The 22963-nt window shown below is 38.0% G+C and overlaps 1 protein-coding gene across 3 annotated transcripts; it reads right to left on the bottom strand.

The window, feature by feature from the left end:
* Nucleotides 1–844: 844 nt before the first annotated feature.
* Nucleotides 845–22009, bottom strand: LOC104587162 (sphingolipid delta(4)-desaturase DES1-like). 3 transcript variants are annotated; one of them, XM_010244648.3, is made up of 5 exons: nt 21901–21978; nt 21753–21787; nt 19773–19984; nt 4699–4925; nt 845–1991 (listed from the first exon to the last, which is right to left on the bottom strand). In XM_010244648.3, exons 4-5 carry the CDS (start codon nt 4846–4848, stop codon nt 1152–1154), a joined length of 990 nt encoding a protein of 329 aa, XP_010242950.1. In that variant the 5' UTR covers nt 4849–4925; nt 19773–19984; nt 21753–21787; nt 21901–21978; the 3' UTR covers nt 845–1151. The 3 variants fall into 3 exon arrangements, with proteins under 3 accessions (XP_010242950.1, XP_010242949.1, XP_088742942.1); XM_010244647.3 differs by having other exon boundaries at nt 19773–19996; nt 21901–21975; XM_088886816.1 differs by lacking the exon at nt 19773–19984 and having other exon boundaries at nt 21901–22009.
* Nucleotides 22010–22963: the final 954 nt, after the last annotated feature.

Genomic DNA, 22963 nt, shown 5'->3' with positions numbered 1-22963 from the left:
AAGAGTTCGGTTCTTCACATCAACAGATGGCTGTCGATGGGATGTCATGGAAGGAATTTTGGCATGTGAAACATATTCCACAGAGAATCCACATGTTTTTATGGCAATGCTTGAATAGCTCCCTCCCATTGCTTAATAATCTCTCAAGATTCTCACATTATCATGATGATGCTTGTCGGAGTTGGATGTAACATTTTGGACCACCGTTTTCTTCCTTGCAGCATAATGAAATCAATGTGGTTTGTTGCTTTACACGTAATAGGTCATTTAGGCTGAGTTTGGGAGTAAAAATAGAGTGTAAAAATCAAAATCTTATATTTTATATTATTTTGTATGTATTTGTATTTGTATTCTTTTTTTCAAATTCAACTTTACAACCAGTTTGGGAAGAATAAAAATATAAATTTGTATAGTGCAAATTGCAAAACCTTGTATTTTATTTTTTTAAATATTCACACTTTCTAAGGCCCCATTCATTACCCAGACTATTGGAGAGGGGGGAAGTCGTCAATGGATGCCACTGACCGACTCTCCCATGTTCTTTTTAAGAATTTGGCTGGGACCTATAAGATGTTTTTCTCGGGTATTACTTATCCAGGGAAGTATTACCTTTGGAAAAGTTGTAGAGAACAAATGCTCAAAATACAATCTGTCAAAAATTCCCATTAAAACAATATAATCCAAAAAAACATGAACTTAAATCCAAGGGTAAAAATGGAAAAAGATGAAAAAATTAACCACTTCGTCGTGAATATAAATGCAGTAAAAAAACATGAAAAAATTGAAAAACTTCATTTACTTAGATAAATTTAACAAAAAAGAAATGCACTTGGCCAAATACACGTATAAATGACCTCCACATAACCAACGAGGCCTAATAAAAATCAATCAAGAATGAACCCACCGGTGTTCTGTACACCCCAGTCCGTTCTGACCGGTGTAATCGTACATCAGATGACAACTTAAAGGGTTCGTTGGACAATGTTTATCAAAAATTAACATCGCCCATTCCTCAGTCTAAAACCAGATAGTAAAATTGTAACGTTACAAAGAATATTACAACGAAAAATGAATACCGGAAGCAAAAACCCCCCAGAGGTCAGGGGCTAAATACAGTACATGAAAAAAAAAAGACCAAATAAAGGGAACACCTAGTTATCTTTCTTGACAGCACCATCACTCTTGGACCTTTTTCTCTTCATCCTGCTAAATGGTCCTACGGTCCGGTCCATGACGTACATGTAAATTACCTGGCTCCAAGATCTATATGACTTAAAATCTTCATAAAACTCAGGCGCAATTTCCTTCACCTTGTGGAGCTTGCTCCCAGGAATCCTTGGGAAATCATGGTGCTCATTGTGGTACCCAACACTCCAAGTAAGCAGGTTCAAAGGTCCGTAGTATGAATAAGTCTCCTGGTCAGGATTGAAAACATAATGCTCTGAAATGAAGTGGCCTGCCATTGGGTGCATCCCTCCTCCAACAAATGTGGAGAGGATCATGTAACCAAAAGACTTCCAACCCCAGAAATACACCATCACAGCGTCGAGAGTGAGCTGGATCACCAAGTTAGTGAACTCCCATGAACCAGGGGGCTTTGGATTGAGAAAGATTGGCCGCAAAGCGTAGAAGAAGAGCTGGAAGATGACCCATAATGACTTGGTGAAGACATTGGTAACAAGATGAGCCTCAACATGGCTGGGGATGTCCATATCAATACCATCGACACCTTGAAAGCGGTGGTGTTCTAAGTGGTATTTTTGGAAGGTGATAGACATGGGGACACCTATGGGGAAGTTTGCAAAAATCCCTAGCCAACGGTTGTAGGTTGGGGTCAAGAAGGCAAGGTTGTGACTGAGCTCATGGATGGCTAAGAAGAGATTGTGATTAAGAAAAGACCCAAAAAAATAGGCTACTGTTAATATCTTTAACCAGCTACAGTTGGAGAGCAAAATTGCAGTCCATAGCTGAAGCAAAACAACCACAGTAATCTGCAGGCACCACAGTTTCAAGGATAAGAATCAATAATCTAAACTGATCAGAGACATAGTTAACAGAGCACCATAAATCCCACATCCAACAGTTCTCCTGCCACAATCAAGTTATAGCATTAAGAACACTATTGATTGCAGGAATCAGAAGTGCTTTAGCTTGTAAGACCAACCCTTAAGCAAGAGAACCAAAAAGAAAATAAAAAACATTCATCTAGACATTCAACTAGAGAGTATTCCAAAGCTAATAGTATTTTTTAGGCCTGAACAAGATATATAGAACTTTTCTATATATCTAATCAGTAGAACCACCAAACAAGAATAAAAAACAGTTCTCATGTTGAAATTGACCTTTTAAATTCTAAGGAATACTAGGTAACTGAACATGGAGTTGGTTACATGGATCATATTTCACCATTCCACTATATCAAAAGCCCAAGTAGCTAAAATGTTAAACATCACTACCAAGTAATGTAGGCGGTACTTCTCAGCCTCCCCTAGAACTTTTTGCATCAGATAATTCCCTACTGGGGCAGTAGGTAGTGAGGAAATAAAGAAATGCAACAAAAGTACCAGTATGAATGAAGGATTAAACATTGGGTTGACATACAAGTTCATGCCTGGCAACTTTAGAAAATATTAAGTGAGGATGCTCCGAACAGAGATTTTATACATCACTGAAGAGATATTTACGACAATAAAAGAAATAACAAAAATTACTTCTTTAATAAAGACATGATGAAACAAAACTTGTTCCAGCTTCAGGCACAATAACTGAGTTTCCTAGTTGATGTAAATATTCTGTCCTCCAAATATTTCCCTACCTTTTTAGTAGAAAATATTTTCCTTCTTCAACAAGATAAGAGTTTGAAAAAGATGGATTGCCTTACCTTTTCTTTTCTTACATTAACTAATCTTTTTTTATAAGTATTAACTAATCTTCATCTATGAGCTAGACTCAATTGGCATTATATAATAAAGCTTAACTAATCTTTATTACATAATGCCAATAATTGCCTTGGCTTCACATCCAAATAACTAGGCAAATTTTAATACATGTATTTCCTGTTGCATGTACAAAGTGCATGCCACTCAACCAGTACAGTAAATGCAATTGGAAAGTACCTCTATTTGCATGTACAAATGTACATGCCAATGCCATTTCAATGTACAATTGCACATTCCACTCTCTCCATTTATCTAGAGCCTGTATATCTTTTTTATCAGTAAAAAGAATTTCATTAAGATAAGAAATATGAATTACAGATTATGAGTAGCCTCGGCTACCCCACTAAAATTTAAGTTGCCACCTATCACTTATGATTTTTCATCCTTACAACTGAGCCCAAAAACACTGATCCCTGTTTACCCCTTGTTTTGCTAGCTGGTCTGCAAATCCATTTGCCGCTCTTGGAGTCCACTAAAATGATAGCTGCAAGTCCTTGGAGAGGCTTTTAACTCTTGATATCATTTCTATGCATCCAGGGTATTTTTCAGTTTGCTTTAGCAAGCTTATCACAATATTTATGAGCTAGACTCAATAAAATGGCATAACCACCAATATGACAAGTAATATACCAGCAATGGCAACAGAAATGTCATAAGTAATAGAAATTAATAATTCCAACACAAGAAAACAATTTTGTTGCAAAGACAAGCTGCATAAAGATGAGGGCAAGAAAGATGTTAGCTCCAAATACTCTATCTAATGCAATGAAGAACAAAAAAAAATCAAGATGGTAAAAAAACAATATTGACAATAATGATTAGGAATCGGATTTTCTTCATGGCAGAATAAGGAATATGAAGTAAAAACATTAAAGCAAGACAAAATAAAATAAAAGGCACAATTTTAAATGCATAGAAAATATGAATGCCTTTTTCCAAGTAAAGCTCCAATCTTCTACTGAAGACCACAGTTTTCTATGATGCTGGAAAGACATGATACCAGAAAGGCTTTGACTAATCACCCTTCAACTAGATACAACTTGCAAGGAGAAAATGCTTTTGAAAGTTCAATTAACAAAAATTTGATTAGGACAAATGAAACCAATCAAGCATCTATTCCTTGTTTTGAGGACAGGGGAAAAATCAGCATGAAGATGACAAAGCATGTTGAGACCAAACAGGAAAACTACTAATTGATGCGTATAGAGACTGGCCATAACTACCTCCCCCCCGCTGATTGAGAGCCAAAAAAAGGAGGTACTCGTATGGTAGTTAAGTCTCTGTTTGGTTTTAAATTAAAAATACAGATTGCAAACAAACTGAATTAAGAAACCGTAAAACTCAACAATAAAAGATCAGTTCTTGTACAGTGTTTAAAATAGATCAATTAATGTAGGTTAAAGGGGACGGAAATTGAACATGAGATCCATGAGAACAGGATCATCCCGAATACATAAAACAGAACTACCCAAAAATTGGAGGAATAAACACTAGATTTGATTTGATACTAGCAAAATTAAAAAAGGACACCCGCAATCCCATTCAGAAGAAATCCAACGAAATGGAATGCTGAGAAGATGAACCTAGGAAATAAAGATATTCAGTCAGATAAAAGATATCAGAATTCTAATACACAGAAAGATGGAAAACCAAACAAGTATCACAATGCATTTTAATACAAAAGCAGGAACATCTAATCATGCTGAAAACAAATCCACATTATCAAAAAAACAACCAAGAAAGGGAGAGACGATGATACCTTGAGGAAAGCCCATGGATCGGGTCCAAAGAGCTCTTTGATTTGTGGGTACTTAGAGAGAATCTGACGCCTTCTTGAAGCATGCGGTTCATCTGTGTATGACCAGAAGAAATCCATTGCCATTACTCCATCTCTCTGTTCCCCACCCATCTCCCTCTTCCTCTGCAGACCGTCCTCTTCCTCTCTTCTTCTTCTTCTTCGGCAAGGTTGTAATCCTTCCGAAATAACTGAAAATTTAGTGGTTAAAGCAGGAAAATAGACAAGCTGTAGGGAAAGATTAAAGAATGCTGAGCTCAACCATATTTACACTTGTAACAGGAGGGGGAGACAACCCATTCCTGGTTTGTCAACATGACAACACCCATTCTGAGGCTTTAAATGATTTGAACTTCTTTGCTATATTCGACTATGATACCGGGAAGACGTGATATTGAAAAAACTTATTGCATCAACTGGTAACATAAAATAATGGCCAATCCAAACGAATGCTTAGAATACCGGGAAGGCATGCCTTGATTGGCTAAAGCTCTTTTAGTATCGTATCTTTTCAGTATACTTAGATTAAAAATACAAGAAACTTTCCTGAATGAACAAACGAATGCTTAGAATATGAGACGAGTGATGAGCCAGACGGGAAGATATTTTTGGACCTACGAATTCTGTGAAGTGTGAACTGTGAACTGTGAAGAGTGATGGGTCTAATGTTACCACCTCCTTCACTATTTCAGCAGAGGCACTGGACACATGATTTTGCATGTGGGTCAGGATTTATATCCCAATCCAAAAGAGCCCAACTAACATTCTCCTTGCACTGGCCTGATAATTCATGATATTTAGCTGCACTCTGATGGCTGTGTTAGGGATCGTTTAACCAATAATAACTTCCCATGTCAGCCATATGTTGGATTGCTTGTGGAGCATGGATGACGTAGGACATTATTATTGGTTAAACAGCTCTCAATACAGCCATCACGTGCAGCTAACCCAGGGTTACGTATGGTTGGATAGAATTAAAAAAGAAGGCTTCCACCTTTCAGCGTTCTTTAATCTTTCCCTACAACTTGTCTATTTTCCTGCTTTAACCACTAACTTTTCAGTTATTTCAGAAGGGTTACAAGTTTACAACCTTGCCGAAGAAGAAGAAGAAGAAGAAGAAGAAGAATTTCTTCTGGTCATACACAGATGAACCGCACACTTCAAGAAGGTGTCAGATTCTCTCTAAGTACCCATAAATCAAAGAGCTCTTTGGACCCTATCCATGGGCTTTCCTCAAGGTATCATCGTCTCTCCCTCTTGGTTGTTTTTTCGATAATGTGGATTTGTTTTCAGCATGAACAGATGTTCCTGTTTTTGTATTAAAATGCATTGTGATACTTGTTTAGTTTTCCAGCTTTTCGTGTATTAGAGTTCTGATATCTTTTATCTTACTGAATATCTGCATTTCCTATGTTCATCTTCTCGGCATTCCATTTTGTTGGATTTCTTCTAAATGGGATTACGGATGTCCTTTTCTAACTATGCTAGTATCAAATCAAATCTAGTGTTTATTCCTCCAATTTTTGGGTAGTTCTGCTTTATGTATTTGGGATAATCCAGTTCTCATGGATCTCATGTTCAATTTCTGTCCCCTTTAACCTACATTAGTTGATCTATTTTAAACACTGTACAATAACTGGTCTTTTACTGTTGAGTTTTACGGTTTCTTAGTTCAGTTTGTTTGTAATCTGTATTTTTAATTTAAAGCCAAACAGAGACTTAACTACCATACGAGTACCACCTTTCAAAAACATCGTTGCAAGTTATATCTAGTTGAAGGATGATTAGTCAAAGCCTTTCCGGTATCATGTCTTTCCGACATCATAGAAAACTGTGGTGTTCAGTAGATGATTGGAACTTTTCTTGGAAAAAGGCATTCATTTTTTTTTTTGGCTAATGCAATGAAAAACAAAAAAAAATCAAGATGGTAAAAAAACAATATTGACAATAATGATTAGGAATCAGATTTTTTTCATGGCAGAATAAGGAATATGAAGTAAAAAATTAAAGCAAGATAAAATAAAATAAAAAGAACGACTTTAAATACATAGAAAATATGAATGCCTTTTTCCAAGTAATGTTCCAATCTTCTACTGAACACCATAGTTTTCTATGATGCATAGATTCAAGGCTGTTTTTTTTCTTTCTTTTCTTTGTGGTTTGCAGTAGTTATGAGCCTCTAGGGAGAGTGGGTTCAAGGGTGAGGTCACCTGCAAAGAGAAAAAACACTCCAATATATGCATTTGTTCATCCATTTCATCCATCACCAACATAGTTGTCAAGGCGATGCCTAGGCAGCAAGGCGCCCTTGGAGGCTCACCTCGCCTAATTGCCAAGAAATTTTCTATAGTGTGTTATAAAAAACCTTTATATTCTTAATTTTTTAAGGTTATAATTATAAAATAGACATTTTAAACTAAAATATTCATTTTGTGTGTTTATATACTAATTTCTTTTTATTAATTTTTTATTTGTTAGGGTTTAATCAACACAAACATTGCTAAATGCTGTATTGAACCCTCAAAGACTTCAAAACCTGAACCAATAAGTAAGGAAGAACATAAAATGTCGTCCAATCAACACACTTTCTTCTTTTGCTTTACTAATTTTGTGTGTGTATATACTGATTTCTTCTTTTCCTCTTTTCTTTTCTTCTTTTCCTATAACAGAAATAGGGGTTCAGCCCCTATATTTTTTTAATTTTCTTTTATTTCTTCTTTTTCTTCTCATGAATATGTTGGAATATGTTGATTTTCTATACTTTAACATGAAGTTTTACTTTTCTTATGAAAATTATGGATATTTATTAAGAAAATATGATTATGGAACCTAGGGAACTACCCTAGGATACATGTTTTTACTTAAAAAATCCATCACCTAGGCGACTAGGTGACAAGGCGCCCCCCTATCGCCTAGCCTCACCTTGACGCCTTGAAAACTATGATCACCAATATCCAAAATGGTCTCCCATAATCCATCACATCAGCCATCAATTACAAGATCACCACTTAACATAGGAACCTTTCAAGTAAAAAACACCACATCCATGACAAAATTTATCACAACATGATCATTTTTACTACAAATTTGATGAAATTAATCATTCAAATGAAACATGATCACTATTATTATTTCCCATATGACACTCAAACATACCAGAATTATCATCTTTGAAAATTTCCAAAATTACTCAAGCATATCATAATCTTTATTTTTTAGTCCAAAACCAAAATTGAATCCAAATCCTAAAAACCAAGGTGCAGATAGTCCATGCTGACTTTAGCAAAACGAAATTCAAAGAATACAAACATTAGATGATATAAAACCTGATCCAGAATGACTCCTAAAACTCTCATGTGCATAGAGTAATACGTAATGCTATTCAGAACATAGGTTCAGCCCCTTAAAACTTTAATGAGAGTTTTACCCCCCTCACATCAAGGATTTCATGAGAAGATGTTAATCAAGCAAGAACAAATCAAAACAAACTCCTTATTTGGGTATATATATACATATATCTTTTTTTTTGTTATTATTATTTAAATTAGGAGAAAAACAAACTAGTCCTTTCCTGCTTTCTTTTGTTCCTGTTCACCCCACAAATGTTTATTATACTTTTATCAGGAAACAAACTACATCCTAAACATCTCGAGCCTCAGGGCCAGGCCCACATCTTCATCTAGGCCAATAAGACCTAGCCACCAGTTCAAATGGTTGGGATCTACTCAGGGGGTTTCGAATTTCAGACAACAGTATTCTTAAGCCTAAGTGACCAACTAAAGCAATCCTTGAACTGTAAATCTCAAATTAGGCAGATTCAGGTCAAGTGGTAAAACTCTGGGTGTATCTTGGATTGTTCACTAAAGGTGCTTAGACTAGGCATGGAATTGGGAAAAACAAGGCTGTCATGAGGCAAGTCAAAAACAACCCCGCTACAGCATACTCGATGTCACAGTAAAATTCAGCAAGCATCTGAGGGTAACTAGGCTTCAATCTTGCTTTTGTTATGAATAACTTGCATATGACAGCAACCTTTATGCATCCAATAAAAGGAAAGACCTAAAACCTTGACATAACTGAACTCTACGCAATCAAAGTCTTGTTTAACTGATACCAAGGTTCAATGGGAACTTGACTGTTAAGAGCAAATTTTTAAATATTGAAAACTTGAGGTCCCCTTTTTCTTTATTTTTTGGATTTTTTTCTTTCTTCAGATTAGGTGCCAGCTGGGTAATTTCAAGCAATTATAACCCGAACCCGCACAGATCTCATTTTTTTCCTTTTTAACAAAGCTGAGACTGTTTTTTTTTTATAAATGAGTAAAATTTTATTAAACCAGCAAATAAGAGTTACATGCAACCCATGGAAAGGCGTGAGATACGACATTTCCTTTAAAACTAGTTACAGAATTATAAGTACAAAAGAAATTACACAGAAGCCCAAAATAAAGTATCCCGGAGAACCCCTTGTTTTGCAAGTGAATCAGCCATTGTGTTTGCTGATCTGCCTACCACCCACTGAACTCTGATTGTCATATTCCTTGTTAACCATTTAACCTTTTTGAGAATATCTCTAAAACCCCAAATCACAGTGTCTGAATCCTTCAGCCAACCCACTATCACCTGGGAATCCCCTTCAATAATCAGATGCTCTATGCCTAGCTAGTTTGCAAGCTAGAATCCTTGTATAGCAGCAAGTAATTCGGCCCTTAAGGAGTCTCCTACACCTGCAGGACCTGGGTACAAAGATATAATGCTACTATCTTTGTTTCTCAGCACTCCTCCTATGTCTGAAGGTCCTGGATTTCCTCGGCTACTTTCATCAAAGTTCAGCTTGATAAACTCCTCCCCTAGTGGCATCCATTCAACCCCATGTCTGTCCTTCCTGGTAGAAGTATTAGCCACTGCTAACCAGATTCTCTATAGGTCATCAAAAGAGTATGCATCAAAGAGCTTTAGAGTTTTCAGCCACTGAATTGCCCTTGTCAGAATACATTCTTTAACTTCCGAGAAGTTCCTTTCTTTTTCACAAAAGATTCTGGTGTTCCTTTCTTCCCAAACTGTCAACAACAAAACTGCTCTTATGCACTTCCACATAATTCTCCATCTTTTTGTGTGCCATTCAAAAGTAGACAAACTAAACAACAAGCTAATATCAGATGGCAGGTTCCACCTATACTCAAACAACATAAAAATCCAATTCCATAAAGCTGTAGCAAAGGAGCAAGAGATCAATAAGTGGTGACGGTCCTCATTCTGAGACTGTCACAGGACTAATCAGTTTCAAAACGCCACAGCAGATCTAAAGACCAATTAAACTTGCTAAAGATTTAATTTTTCTTTTTTTTTTTCTTTTACCCAAAACTGTACCTTACCCTTCCTTTATTTCACTTGGATTTTCTTGATTCCTTCTTCTTTAGACCCTTTGCTTGAATTATTTTACCTGAGCTAACCCAACAACAATCCTGAATTTTTCAAGGGGGAATACTTTAGGTTATGGGGAACAAACCTGCTAATGAATCATGCTAGCCATTTATCCCTTACGCTATGTTTGGTTTGAAGGAAAGAGTAGGGAAAGGAAGGGAAATGCAGGGAAACCTATACAAGATTTGTAAAGGTTTCCCTTCCTTTCCTTTCCTTTCCTTTCCCTACTTTTTCCTTCAAACCAAACATAGCATTAATTCCCAACCAGCCCTAATGATTGAAAAATCACCAAGAAACATTGATGCCCTTCCCCCATGCTTGTCTACAAAATGTCATTTATCTGACCCATCCAGGATTAAACCTTTGGAACTTCCAAACCAATCTCTTGCTGCCCCAGAGTTCACCCACTCCTCAGAGGGCTCTCTCTACTGCTATTGGACAAGAAAAATAGGAACATGACTTGGAAATTATACTAATCAATTCAAGGGCTTGGTTTGTTTACTATAATTCAACCTGGGTTCCTAATTCAGGTTAAAACCAGAATTGATGGCCAAAAAGCTGAGTAACAGCAGAAAGAAACCCATTTGGACCTCCATATATGTTCCCAAGACAGGAAAGGCAAAAAAAAAAAACCTCTCATGAACCACTTAATATATCAGCACCTTGTATGATGACTCTACACAAACTAGAAGCAACCACTTTACAATGAATTTCAGATGCAAACCATTTATCAGAATTGGATTCTCAGTCTATCACAAGAAGGGAATCCCTCATTAGTCATTCCATGGATTGAAATAGCGTATGGAATCCAGCCATACTAAGTAGACTTAGTATGTTGACAAAATTCAAGAAGCTTCAACCTGTCCTAGAAAGAACTTTCTCCTTTTCTTTTCAAGCTTTGGGTAACTAACACCAAGAATTCGAAACAGAACTTCATCTTATAACAGAGTTTATCATGAAACTTTTCTTTCCTTTTTATTGACTCCTAGGATCAAGACAACTTCCAATTATTATTTAAATATCTTGCAAAGGCATAGTTCGACAACCAAAGAAAAGGGGGCAACTTCTCTGAAAGAACAAAACTCTAGGACTTGAAACCCTATGATTTAGAGGAGCTATAACTATGATTCTAAAGAGCACAAGATCCAGAAACAGCTCCAAGTTAGCTCCAGTTATTTCAGAATTTCTAAAGCATGCCATACACACCCCTCCTAGGTCACATGCTTACAAAAACTACTTCAGCAGAAAAAACACATACACACAACTATGATCAGTTTTGATATTTCTTAACTAAAGGAAGATTAGGAGCAAACTACTTAAGGATGTGAATCCAAAATTGAGGCCAAAATAGATACTGGGAGAACCTCATTACTTAAGTCCAAAAAGTCCTACTGTTATGATGCATGATCAATTATGTTCAACTCATTTATGCTTCAAAATGAAACGATAAGAGCAAATACTCCTAGTTCAGATTTAACCCAAAACAGGGGATCATGACCATAGAATACTCTGCACTTCCCCATTATACTTACAAGGAAAACAAATCAAATCTGAGAGATGAGGGTGAAAACCAAGCCAAATTTTCCTGCTTATTTTGACATCAAACCAGCAACTAAAATCAGAAAGTTATGCTCAGGAAATCAATTTCAATTCGTAATCCCATCTGAAAGTTTAGCTAAAAGCAAAAGACAAAGGCCACATTACCATCTACAGTAATGCAACCAGCATCGTGAACTGAAATTTGAAACAACCTCCCTCTTTGATTTTTTTTTTCTTTTCATATCAGTAGGAGCTAAGCAAAACAACATGCATGGATCAAATAACTAAAAACTTAAAACACAAAGCATGAGGGTGCAAGCTGCCACAAAGGGGGTTTATTCTTGGCTCTCCCCAGTGGAGTCACCAATTTGTGAGGCCCAAAATTTGGCCAGAGGCCTCTTGGAGTCACCACTCACCATGAATTCAGGGTGGTGAGTCCCTTAAAAAAAGTTTTCTTCAAGAATTTTTTTTAGTGATTCCACATACCTAGCTTGCTCAAACCCAGATTCTGGGGTTCTAGCCTAAGAGAGGGAGGGGGAATGGCACGAAACATAGATGTGACAATTTGGATGGGCTTGGGTTTCGTCTATTTGCTCAAGGCATCATTCCCTTCTTTTGGCTGGAACCCAATGAGGAGGGTGTTATTGGAGTTCCCTACTGACCTCTCTTGGGACCAGCTTGCATTCATAAATGGGAAACTGCAGACCTATGGATGGAACCCTAACCCTTCTTCATTATCTTGGTCCAAATAGAACAAAATGAAAAGAAAGCTAACAACAAGAGTTAGTGAGTTACAAGACTTACCTACGTATGGGACTGAAGTAAGCACTCCTGGAAGTTTTAACTCGGTTGAAACCTAGATGCCTCCACTATCAGTTGGTGTAAGGTAGGAGATGAAGTTGGTATGGGCAGGCGTCCTATCACTCCAAATTTTACCACTCTTCTTCGAATGCGAAAAGGAAAGAGGGGGAATAGCGCTGAACGACAAAGGGGTGATGAAGCAGATCCTCATTCAAGTTGGTTTTGAACCAGCAATGGCGGTTTTTTCCCTTCTTCGAACACTCCCCCTCTCCTTTCCAACGAAAAAGAGGAAGGGCGGAAGGAATTAAGTAAATAATAAATAAAATATGAAAATATAATTTCTCAAGGGATGAAATATATCTTGCCAAGGTAACATTAATAATGTGTCTTGAGAGGAGTTGAATAGCTTGATCAAATGCCCCCTTGGGCTCCTTTTCAACCCCCTTTTATAGGCCTTGGGTAGGGGTAGTTTGGGAATTTTGAAAATGTTTAAGGGTAGGAGGGTCCAAAAGTGGTAAAAGTAAGGATATTCTAAGTAAGAGGAAGGTTGGAGGGTGTTTTGTGTATTTTATAAAAGTTTAAGGGTAGGACTGTCTAGGAATTAAAAAGCAAGGGCATTCTTGGGTAAAAGCAAATTGAGGGTAGTTTAGGCACTTTCGAATTTTGGGGGGGGGGGGGCAAAAGTGTCCATAGGTGGTAAGAACATGGCAACTTTGGGGAAAGGGAGGATGAAGGGTATTTTGGGTATTTCAAGGGGTGAAATCGTTCAAGTGAGGTAAATTCAAGGGCATTCTAAGTAAGAAGGGTGAAGGGGTATTTTGGGTATTTTGAGGGTTTCCAGGGGTGAAATAGTCCAAATGGTGTGAATCCAGGGGTATTCTAGGTAAGAGGAAAGGTATGGGTGTATTTTGGATATTTCAAAGGTTCTTAGGGGTATTCTTGTAAAAATTGTAAGAAGGGAATATTCTCATCTAAGGGTTGGCAAATTTGGGTGGCCAAGATTACTTTTGGAGAGGTTATTGTGTTAATGCTACACAACAAGGCAATTGTACAGGCCAATGACAACTTGCAAAAAGGGTTATTGCCCAATTTAAAGGCTACAGAGAGTTTTTAGGTGAAATTTGGTAGGGTAGGGTTTTCAAGGGTTCTAGGCTTGTTGGTGAGGTCCAATTGGTCCAAAGAAGCTTGGATACAGGGGATTCAAGGGTCATAGGTCCCAGTCAATAAGATGAGCGGAAAAAGAATCTTGACTCGATCAAGGGGCAAACGAAGGTGTTTCGAGGTAAAACTTGATAGGCAAGGGTTTTAGAATATGTAGAGTCTTCAGGTAATGTCCGATTGATGAAGTGTCCATATTGATGATTTATGGTTTAAGAGGGTGAGGTGTTCAATTTTGGGTGCTGACAACATAAAAAAATAAAGGCATTCAATCAAATAAAAGAGATGTGAATTTGTCCTTCAAATTTGATATAAAACTGATAAAAAATAAGAAAAGTGAGAAAGAAAAAAGGTTATAGCAGAATAAAAGAAGAAGATGGAGAAGAAGAGAGTTCGATCGGTTTCTCTCTCCCTTAACTAATCTTTTATTAATCTTAATTAATTATGCTAATTACAAGCCTGCCCTTTAAGTGAGCGGCCAACAAAGCAAGAGCTTAAAAGAAATTAAAAAGAAATTAACAGGTCCATTAACTCATAAAACAAATAGAACACTACTTAAACATAAAACAAATATTAGGGCCCATTCAACCCAATATCTCTACACTCCCCCTCAAACTGAGCACAGATGTCAATCATGTCCAGCTTGCTTATATAGTGTGTCAACTTTCCTTTTGGAACACCTTTGGTCAAAACATCAGCAAAGTGCTCTTTTGAAACAATAAATGGCAAGCAAACTTCCCCTGAAGCAACTTTCTCCCTTATGAAATGTTTATCAACCTCTATGTGCTTAGTTCTATCATGCTGAACAGGATTATGTGCAATGTTGATAGCTGCTTGGTTGTCACGGTAGAGCATCATTGGCTTTTCATAGTCAATACCCAACTCTCCCAAAAGTGATCTCAACCACAATAATTCTGACACTCCATGTGCCATTGCCCTGTACTCTACTTCAGTTAGGGATCTGGCAACTACAGATTGTTTCTTACTTCTCCATGAGCCAATGTTCCCTGCCACCAAAGCACAATATCCTAAGGTGGATCTTTTATCATCAATACATCCAGCCCATTCAGCATCAGTGTATTCCTCTAGCTTCATGTGTCCATGCTTGACAAACAAAATACCTTTCCCTAGAGTGCCTTTCAAGTAGCATAAAACTCTTTCTGCAACTGCTAAATGTATCTCTGAGAGAATGCATAAACTGACTAATAGCACTTACTGCATAGGAAATATCTGGCCGAGTCGTGCAGAGATGTAACAACTTCCCGAGCAGTCTCTGGAACACTCCCCTATCAGTCAACAGTTCACCATCAGTAGCAGTAAGCTTATGGTTTAGATCTATAGGGGTGGAAGCCGGTTTAGCACCAAGTTTACCAGTCTCTGCAAGGAGATCAAGAACATACTTACGTTGAGAAATGAAGATACCATCCTTAGATCTAGCAACTTCAATTTCCAAGAAGTATCTAAGATCCCCCAAATCTTTTATCTCAAATTCAGTGTTAAGAAATCTTTTGAGCTTAATCACTTCTTGAGTGTCATTACCTATAACCACAATGTCATCAACATAAACAATCAGAAAAGTCACCAAAAAGTTACTTTTCTTCACAAACAAAGTATGGTCAAATTGAGTCTGTGTATAACCAAAAGAAACAAGGACAGCTCTGAATCTCTCAAACCAGGCTCTAGGGGATTGTTTGAGACCATAAAGAGACTTCTTCAATTTGCACACCTTCCCTTACATTTCCTTTCCATACACCCCCAAAGGTAAAGACATACAGACCTCTTCATGTAAGTCTCCATTCAAGAAGGCATTTTTAACATCAAACTGGTGAAAGGGTAAATCAAAAGTAGCAGCTAGAGACAACAAAACTCGAACGGAAGTCATTTTAGCCACAGAAGAAAAAGTCTCAAAGTAATCAATACCATACATCTGAGTGTAATCATTAGCAACCAATCGAGCCTTAAACCTCTCAATAGTGCCATCAAAATGATATTTGATTGTGAATACCCATTTACAACTCACTAGTTCCTTCCCTTCAAGAAAGTCCACAATATCCTAGATATGGTTCTCATGCAAAGCATCTAGCTCAATCATCATAGCATTCCTCCATTCAGGTTTAGACAAGGTTTCTGGTACAGACCTGGGAATCACATGGGTAAAAATAGAGGCAAGAATAATAGGTAGGGGATAGAAGGCTATAGGATAAATGTTTAGAAATACAATGTGTTGTACACTTCCGCTTGCCTTTGCAAAGGGCAATAGGAAGGTCAAGATCTGAGAAGGTAGCAGGTGGGTCAAAGGCAGGCTGACTTGGTACCTCAGTAGTGATGGGAGGTGCAAGAGGCTCTGATGAAGGAGTGGAAACAACTTGCCCATGCTTGAATCTTTGTCTTTGATACCACCTTTGGAGAATAGGTAGTAAGGAAAATATGGGATGATGAGCTGGGAGAGAAGGGGGAGCAAGAACATGTGAGGTAGACACAATGGAAGGAGAGGCAACAGAAGAGGATGACTCAACAGAATACTCCCCTTAGGAGGAACAGCTGGAGACATAGCACATGGTTCCTCAGAATACTCCCCTTAGGAGGAATACCAAAGAAAGGAATAGACTTAGCAAAAGTGACATCCCTAGAGACAAAGCGGGTGCCACGAACCGAATCAAAACAACAATATCCCTTCTATGTGGAAGCATATCCTAGAAAAATGCATTTATGTGCCTTAGGCTCAAATTTGTGTCTCTGATAATTATGAACACGTACATAGAAGGTGCACCCAAAAACTCAGAGAGGAAGAGAAAAGAGATCCTCATCCGGAAAGAGAAGGCTAAATGGGGTCTTGAAACCCAGAACCCAGGAAGGCATATGGTTAATCAAAAAAGTGGCAGTAAGGACAGCATCCCCCCAAAATTTAATAGGAACATGAAATGCAAAAAGGAGGCATCTAGCAATCTCAACCACATGGTGGTTCTTCCTTTCCACTACTCCATTCTGTTGTAGAGTGTAGGAACAAGAACTCTGATGAATAACCCCAAAGGTCTCAAAGTAGGATGAGAGGTTCTTCTCAAAATACTCCTTAGCATTATCAGACCAGAATATTTTGATACAGGTGTTAAACTGGGTAAAGATAAGTTCATGAAATTTTTGCACAATAGTTGGTACACCATCCCAGGATCTCATGAGATAAATCCAAGTATAGCACAAATAATCATCAACACAAAGGATAAAATGCTTGTAACCCCCCATAGTAGGCAAATGATATGGCCCCCACACATCAGAATGCACAATATGAAAAGAAGTAGATCTTTTATTGCTCATTGAATAAGAATGTCTACAATGCTTTGCAAGTTCACAAGACTCACAATGAAGACTTGATAAAGACACTCCCTTAAACGTATGGGGAAACAAATGACTCAAGGCAGGAAAAGGTAAATGACATGACATGACTCTATCAATAGACTCTGACATAACAGACTCCAAAGCAACTCCATTAGGTGGTCCAAGACTCCTATCAGGCGTGTCCAACAAGTATATTCCATTCACCTCATGGCCACTCCCAATCGTCCCCTAGGATTTTAGGTCCTAAAAAACACAATGGGTAGAAAAAAGAGGTTATGCTATAGTTCATGGATTTAGTCAAGCTACTAACAGATAAAAGGTTGGTATTGAGCTTAGGAACATGAAGAATAGAGGATAAAACAAGTGTGCCAGAAATGGGAGCAAGAGACCCATCAGCAAGGGATATCTTCTCTCTACCAGAGAGGAGCTGATATGAACAAAAGAGGTTAGATACTTAGATAAACTGGTTATATGGTCTAATGCACCAGAGTCAATAACTCAAGGGATTTTATGATTACCTGAAATCATAGCATGATTTGCAGAACCACAAGTACCTGAGTGAGAAAATGCGGATGATGAGGTGTTGCCTGAAGGGTTGGATGCTGAAACAGTGGTCTCCAAGTGATTAAGTAACCTCCCATAATTTTCAAACTCTACCTTTACTGCTGTCAGTTGCTCCATAGCTGATCTTTCTTCGCTTTCCTTGTTTCCGCCCTCGGGCATTGTGGCAACATTAGCATTCTTAGGCTTCCCAGTCTGACCATTCTTCTTAAAGTTGTTGTTATTGTTGTTGTTCCGAAACTTGTCCAGAAGAAGATCTGGATGAAGTTTCCAACAAGTGTCCTTAGTATGCTTCAGCTTCTTGCAATATTCACATATTACTTCCTTCTTCTCAATCAGCCCCTTCAACTTTATTCCAGCATGTGCAAAGTGTTTTGTAGGTGGTCCCTGTAATTGTACTTGCCACCTACTCTCTTCACTACTTACCATGGCATATGCTTGGGCAAGAGTGACCGCATCTTTGGCCAAGATGTTCTGCCTAGTAATGTCGAACTCAGGGTTGAGTCCTATGAGAAACTCAAACACCCTGTTTTGTTCCACCAATTTTCTAAATATCTCTACATTTTTAGTACTCTCCCATACAATTGTCTCCATAACATCAATTTCCTGCCATAGTGACTTCAACATGGAGTAATAAACTGCTACACTCTTCTCCCCCTGTCTCAGATTGTTCACATCACTCTTCTGTAGAGACTGTGAGAAGATCTAGCCGCAGGGCTATTTTTATACTTTTACTTATTTTGTTGTACATCTATTTTATGTACTCTTTCTTTTGTACACTAAGGGCATATTTGTCCTCTTACTTTCTTTAATATAAACATCTCTTTTAGGATGTCGACAGACACCAAGTGACACACCTACCAATTTGTCATGTTCTCTTCTCTCTCTATCTTTTCGATCTGACTCTAACATCTTCAACTTATAGGCTCTTGCAACATTTAACTTCTGTGAATATGTTTTTGTAAAATTGTCCCAAATCTCCTTGGCTAAGGTCATCTAGAGGCAACACTGACTTATATGGGGCGGCATAGAGTTGACCAACCACCCAATCACTGTGTAATTCTCCTGCATCCATTTCTCATATGCAGGTTTCACCTTACTACCTATGAGATACCCTAGTTTACCTCTACTGCAAACATAAATCCGTATAGACTGTGCCCAGGCTAGATAATTGGTTCCATCTAGTTTAATTGTGGTTACACCAATCAAAAAGGAATCTATTGGACCAACCCCGGATACTGGCATCTACTTCATTTCACTTCCAGATTACTCCATTGATCAAACGAAAATCAAAAAAACTAGTTTTCAATCTTTATAGACCTAACTGAGGTCAGTACAGTACCTAGAGATTCAAAAACTAGGTTTCACTACACCCAACTATCGAGGAGGAAGAGAAAAGTAGTCGCTCCTACCAGAACTTCCCAACCCTCTTCAAATCTCAACCGCACACTTCTAGGGATCAAACTACACCTCCCAAGCACTGAGCGCCACACCCAATCCTTCTCCTTAACTTGTAACTTGAAATCTCTCTAGTCTACTAGGGTTTTGGGCAGAAAAATTACAGCTCCAATTCCTGGCAATTTTTGGCCAGATTCTAACTCTCCAAACCCTCTACCAACTAGGCAAATAGTCCTCTGATTGATCAGCAACTTATCTCTCCATACACTCTTTTAATTGAAGGGTGTATGGGAAAATAAGAGAAAAAGAAAAGAGGAGGAAGAACTACTTTGATACCAAGATGTGAATATGTCCTTCGAGACTGATATAAAACTGATAAAAAATAAGAAAAGTGAGAGAGAAAAGAAGGTTACAACAGAATATAAGAAGAAGATGGAGAAGAAGATGAGAAAGGAGAAGAGAGTTCGATAGGTTTCTCTCTCCCTTCACTAATCTTTTATTGATCTTAATAAGTTATGGTAATTACAAGTCTGCCCTTTAAGTGGGCGGCCAGCAAAGCAAGAATTTAAAAGAAATTAAAAAGAGATCAACAGGCCCATTAACTCATAAAACAGATAGAACACTACTTAAACATAAAACAAATATTAGGGCCCATTCGGCCTAGTCTCTCTACAAAAAGATATCAGAACTCTAATACACGAAAAGATGGAAAACTAACCAAGTATCACAATACATTTTAATACAAAAATAGGAATATCTAATCATGCTGAAAACAAATCCACATTATCAAAAAAAAACAACCAAGAGAGAGAGAGACAATGTTACCTTGAGGAAAGCCTATGGATTGGGTCCGAAGAGCTCTTTGATTTGTGGGCACTTAGAGAGAATCCAACGCCTTCTCGAAGCGTGCGGTTCGTCTGTGTATGACCAGAAGAAGTCTGTGGCCATTACTCCTTCATCTCTCTGTTCCCTACCCATCTCTCTCTTCCTCTGCAAACCGTCCTCTTCCTATCTTCTTCTTCGGCAAGATTGTAATCCTTCCGAAATAACTGAAAAGTTAGTGGTTAAAGAAGGAAAATAGACAAGTTGTAGGGAAAGATTAAAGAATGCTGAAAGGCGAAAGCCTTCTTTTTTAATTATATCCAACCATGCTGCACTTTATGGCTGTATTGAGAGCTGTTTAACCAATAATAACGCCCCACGTCATCCATGCTCCACAATCAATCCAACATATGGCTGACGTGGGAAGTTATTATTGGTTGCGATCCCTAACACAGCCATCAGAGTGCAGCTAAATATCACGAATTCTTAGCCCAATGCAAGGAGAACATTAGCTGGGCTCTTTTGGATAGGGATATACAGCCTGGCCCACATGCAAAATCACGTGTCCAGTGTCCCTGTTGAAATAGTGAAGGAGGTGGTAGCATTAGACCCATCGCTCTTCATAATTCACACTTCACACTTCACAAAATTCGTAGGCCCAAAAATATCTTCCCAGCTCTCTCATCATTCATCTCATATTCTAAGCCATTCGTTTGTTCATTTAGGAAAATTCCTTGTATTTTTAACCTAAGTATACCGAAAAGATACAGTACCGAAAGAGCTTTAACCAATCAAAGCATGCCGTGAATTTTAATGAATAGCACCTGACTGGTCATTATTTTATGATACTGGTTGATGCAGTAAGTTTTTTCAATATCATGTCTTCCCGGTATCATAGTCGGATATAGCAAAAAAGTTCAAATTTTACAGATATATATATATATATAGAGAGAGAGAGAGAGAAATGAATCATCGAAAGCCTCGGAATGGTTGTTGTCATGTTAACAAACCAGGAATGGTTGATTAGGATATGGGTTGTCCCCCCCTCCCGTTACAAGTGTAAATATGGTGCAACTGATGTACACGTGAATTTGTAATGTTGCCAACCAACAATATTAAGAAATCTCATCCAGAATCTATGCCAATTATCTGAAAGACTGAAACCTGAAAAGTTAAACTGGAAGTACACCATTCAATCTTTCAAGTTACAAAGAAAGCTAGTGTCCCATATAAGTGCCCCCCAAGCTAGAATAATAACCAAACCACATTTTGAATTCAAAAAAGATAGAAACATGTTCAGAAGTAAACTTCATACAGTACCATAAGTGGACAATGACTTTATGTGACCAAAAAGATAGCCACTTTAACCAAAGGAGATACTTTATCAGTAATTATACGGTACTTAAATACTTATCAAAGGTTCGGATGCTAATAAGGGACCTATATTGATTTGTAATCTTGCTCACCTAGAGTAACAGAACTTGATATTCTGGCCTGATGACGGCTTGGTTACCCAAATGGGTAAACAGGACAAACAGGTTGAGGTAAAATTTTGACAATTTTACATTTTCCTGTCTAGAAGACTAGAACCGTTGTGAACAAGAAAGGGAGAATTACAATAGAACCTTTATTTTCTCAAAGTACCAAGTAATGCCTTCATTGAAATATATAATTTTCAACAGGAGTGGTCATACTTTTTTTATTCTTGTTCATACATTTGGATTGATAGAAAATAAGAGAAAAACAGAAAAACAGAAAGATGATGATAAATTGTTAATCATACACGAAACCCTGAAATTTATATAATTTAAATCCACCGGCACAATCAGAAGGTTGCATTTCCAAAAAAAGAGAGATAACCAAAAAAATAAGAACAAGCCAAAATGAAAAACATAAGGAGCAAATCTCGCATATTTCTTTATCGCAGTTTGTAGAGACAGTTCATGGATAAAAAATACCGCAGGTTTTATTGGATATACTCACCTTTACCGCTGGTTAAGCGTTCACCGGTCGGAATGCTAGACGAAACCATCGAAAAAAAAAAAACAAAACAAATAAGGAGCAAATCGAAACCCTAGAAACATGGAAGAAAACGTGAGGTAAAAATGGATATTTGAGTTGAATAGCATACCTGCGAGCCGGCGCTGGAGATCCTTTCCCCTTTCGGTTGAGGAGTTCGAATGGCCTAATCTTCGACTTAAACGAGGGGCATAACGAGTCATTTAAAAGATATATGAGGATGTTTTTGTCTTTCACCCAGGTATGAAACGCGTATTCCCGCGTTAAGTGCCTGGTCCGGCTCTTACCAATTCTGATCAGAATTTGGGTTTCAGATCTGCTAATTAGACTTCACATCTGCTCCCCACAAACGCGCTCCAAAAACGCTCCATGCACGCGTGCATTGAAATCATTTCCCGTATTTGTCAAGTTGTTACTGGGAGATGTTCCCAAAACACGGTTGATATGGGCTGTGGGACGTTTTTGGGGAGATCAAATCATCCCCCACGACGCCCCACAGCACATTCCCCACCGTGTATTGGGAATGTCTCCCGTAGACCTGTTCATGGGTCGGGCCGGGCTGGGCTCAAGCCGGGCTTTATTCATCATTAATGGAAATACGCTAGGCCCGAGCCTGAGCCCGGCCCGACCAATGGGCCTATAACTTGGGCCCGAGCCCAGCCCTGATAAAAAGCCTAAAGCCCGAGCCCGAGCCCGAAGCCCGACCTAATAAAAAAATTATAATTTTCCCTATTTAAATTAGAATTAAAAATTCAGATTGTTTTTTTTCCTATTTAAATGAATAATGGGCCTACAAGATGTTTTTTTCCCTTTCTTTTACGTTTTAAAACACAATTTTACATTCTTAAATCAAAAAATTTATTCAAATGGACATAATCACATAACCCATTTTAAGTCTAATTTTAGGTCGGGGCGGGCTATTTTGACAAAACCTGAGCCCGACTCAAATTTATTGCAGGCCGGGCTTTTTGGCCCGAATTTAAGCCCGCGGGCCTATAAACATGTTCAAGCCCATCTGGGGGCCGAGCCGGGTGGGCCGGCCCATTAACAGGTCTAGTCTCCCGATAATGAGATCACCTTTTTTGGTATTATCATTAGAATATGTTCTCAATACACAACATAAATGTGTTGTGGGGGGCTGATTTGAACTCGTTTTTGGGATGCTTTCTATGGAA

This window comes from Nelumbo nucifera, chromosome 1 (genome assembly GCF_055504915.1).
Source record: "Nelumbo nucifera cultivar China Antique chromosome 1, China Antique-T2T, whole genome shotgun sequence".
Lineage (NCBI taxonomy): Eukaryota > Viridiplantae > Streptophyta > Magnoliopsida > Proteales > Nelumbonaceae > Nelumbo > Nelumbo nucifera.
Note: the sequence above shows the minus strand (reverse complement) of the source record. Positions and strands in the feature narration are given on the sequence as shown.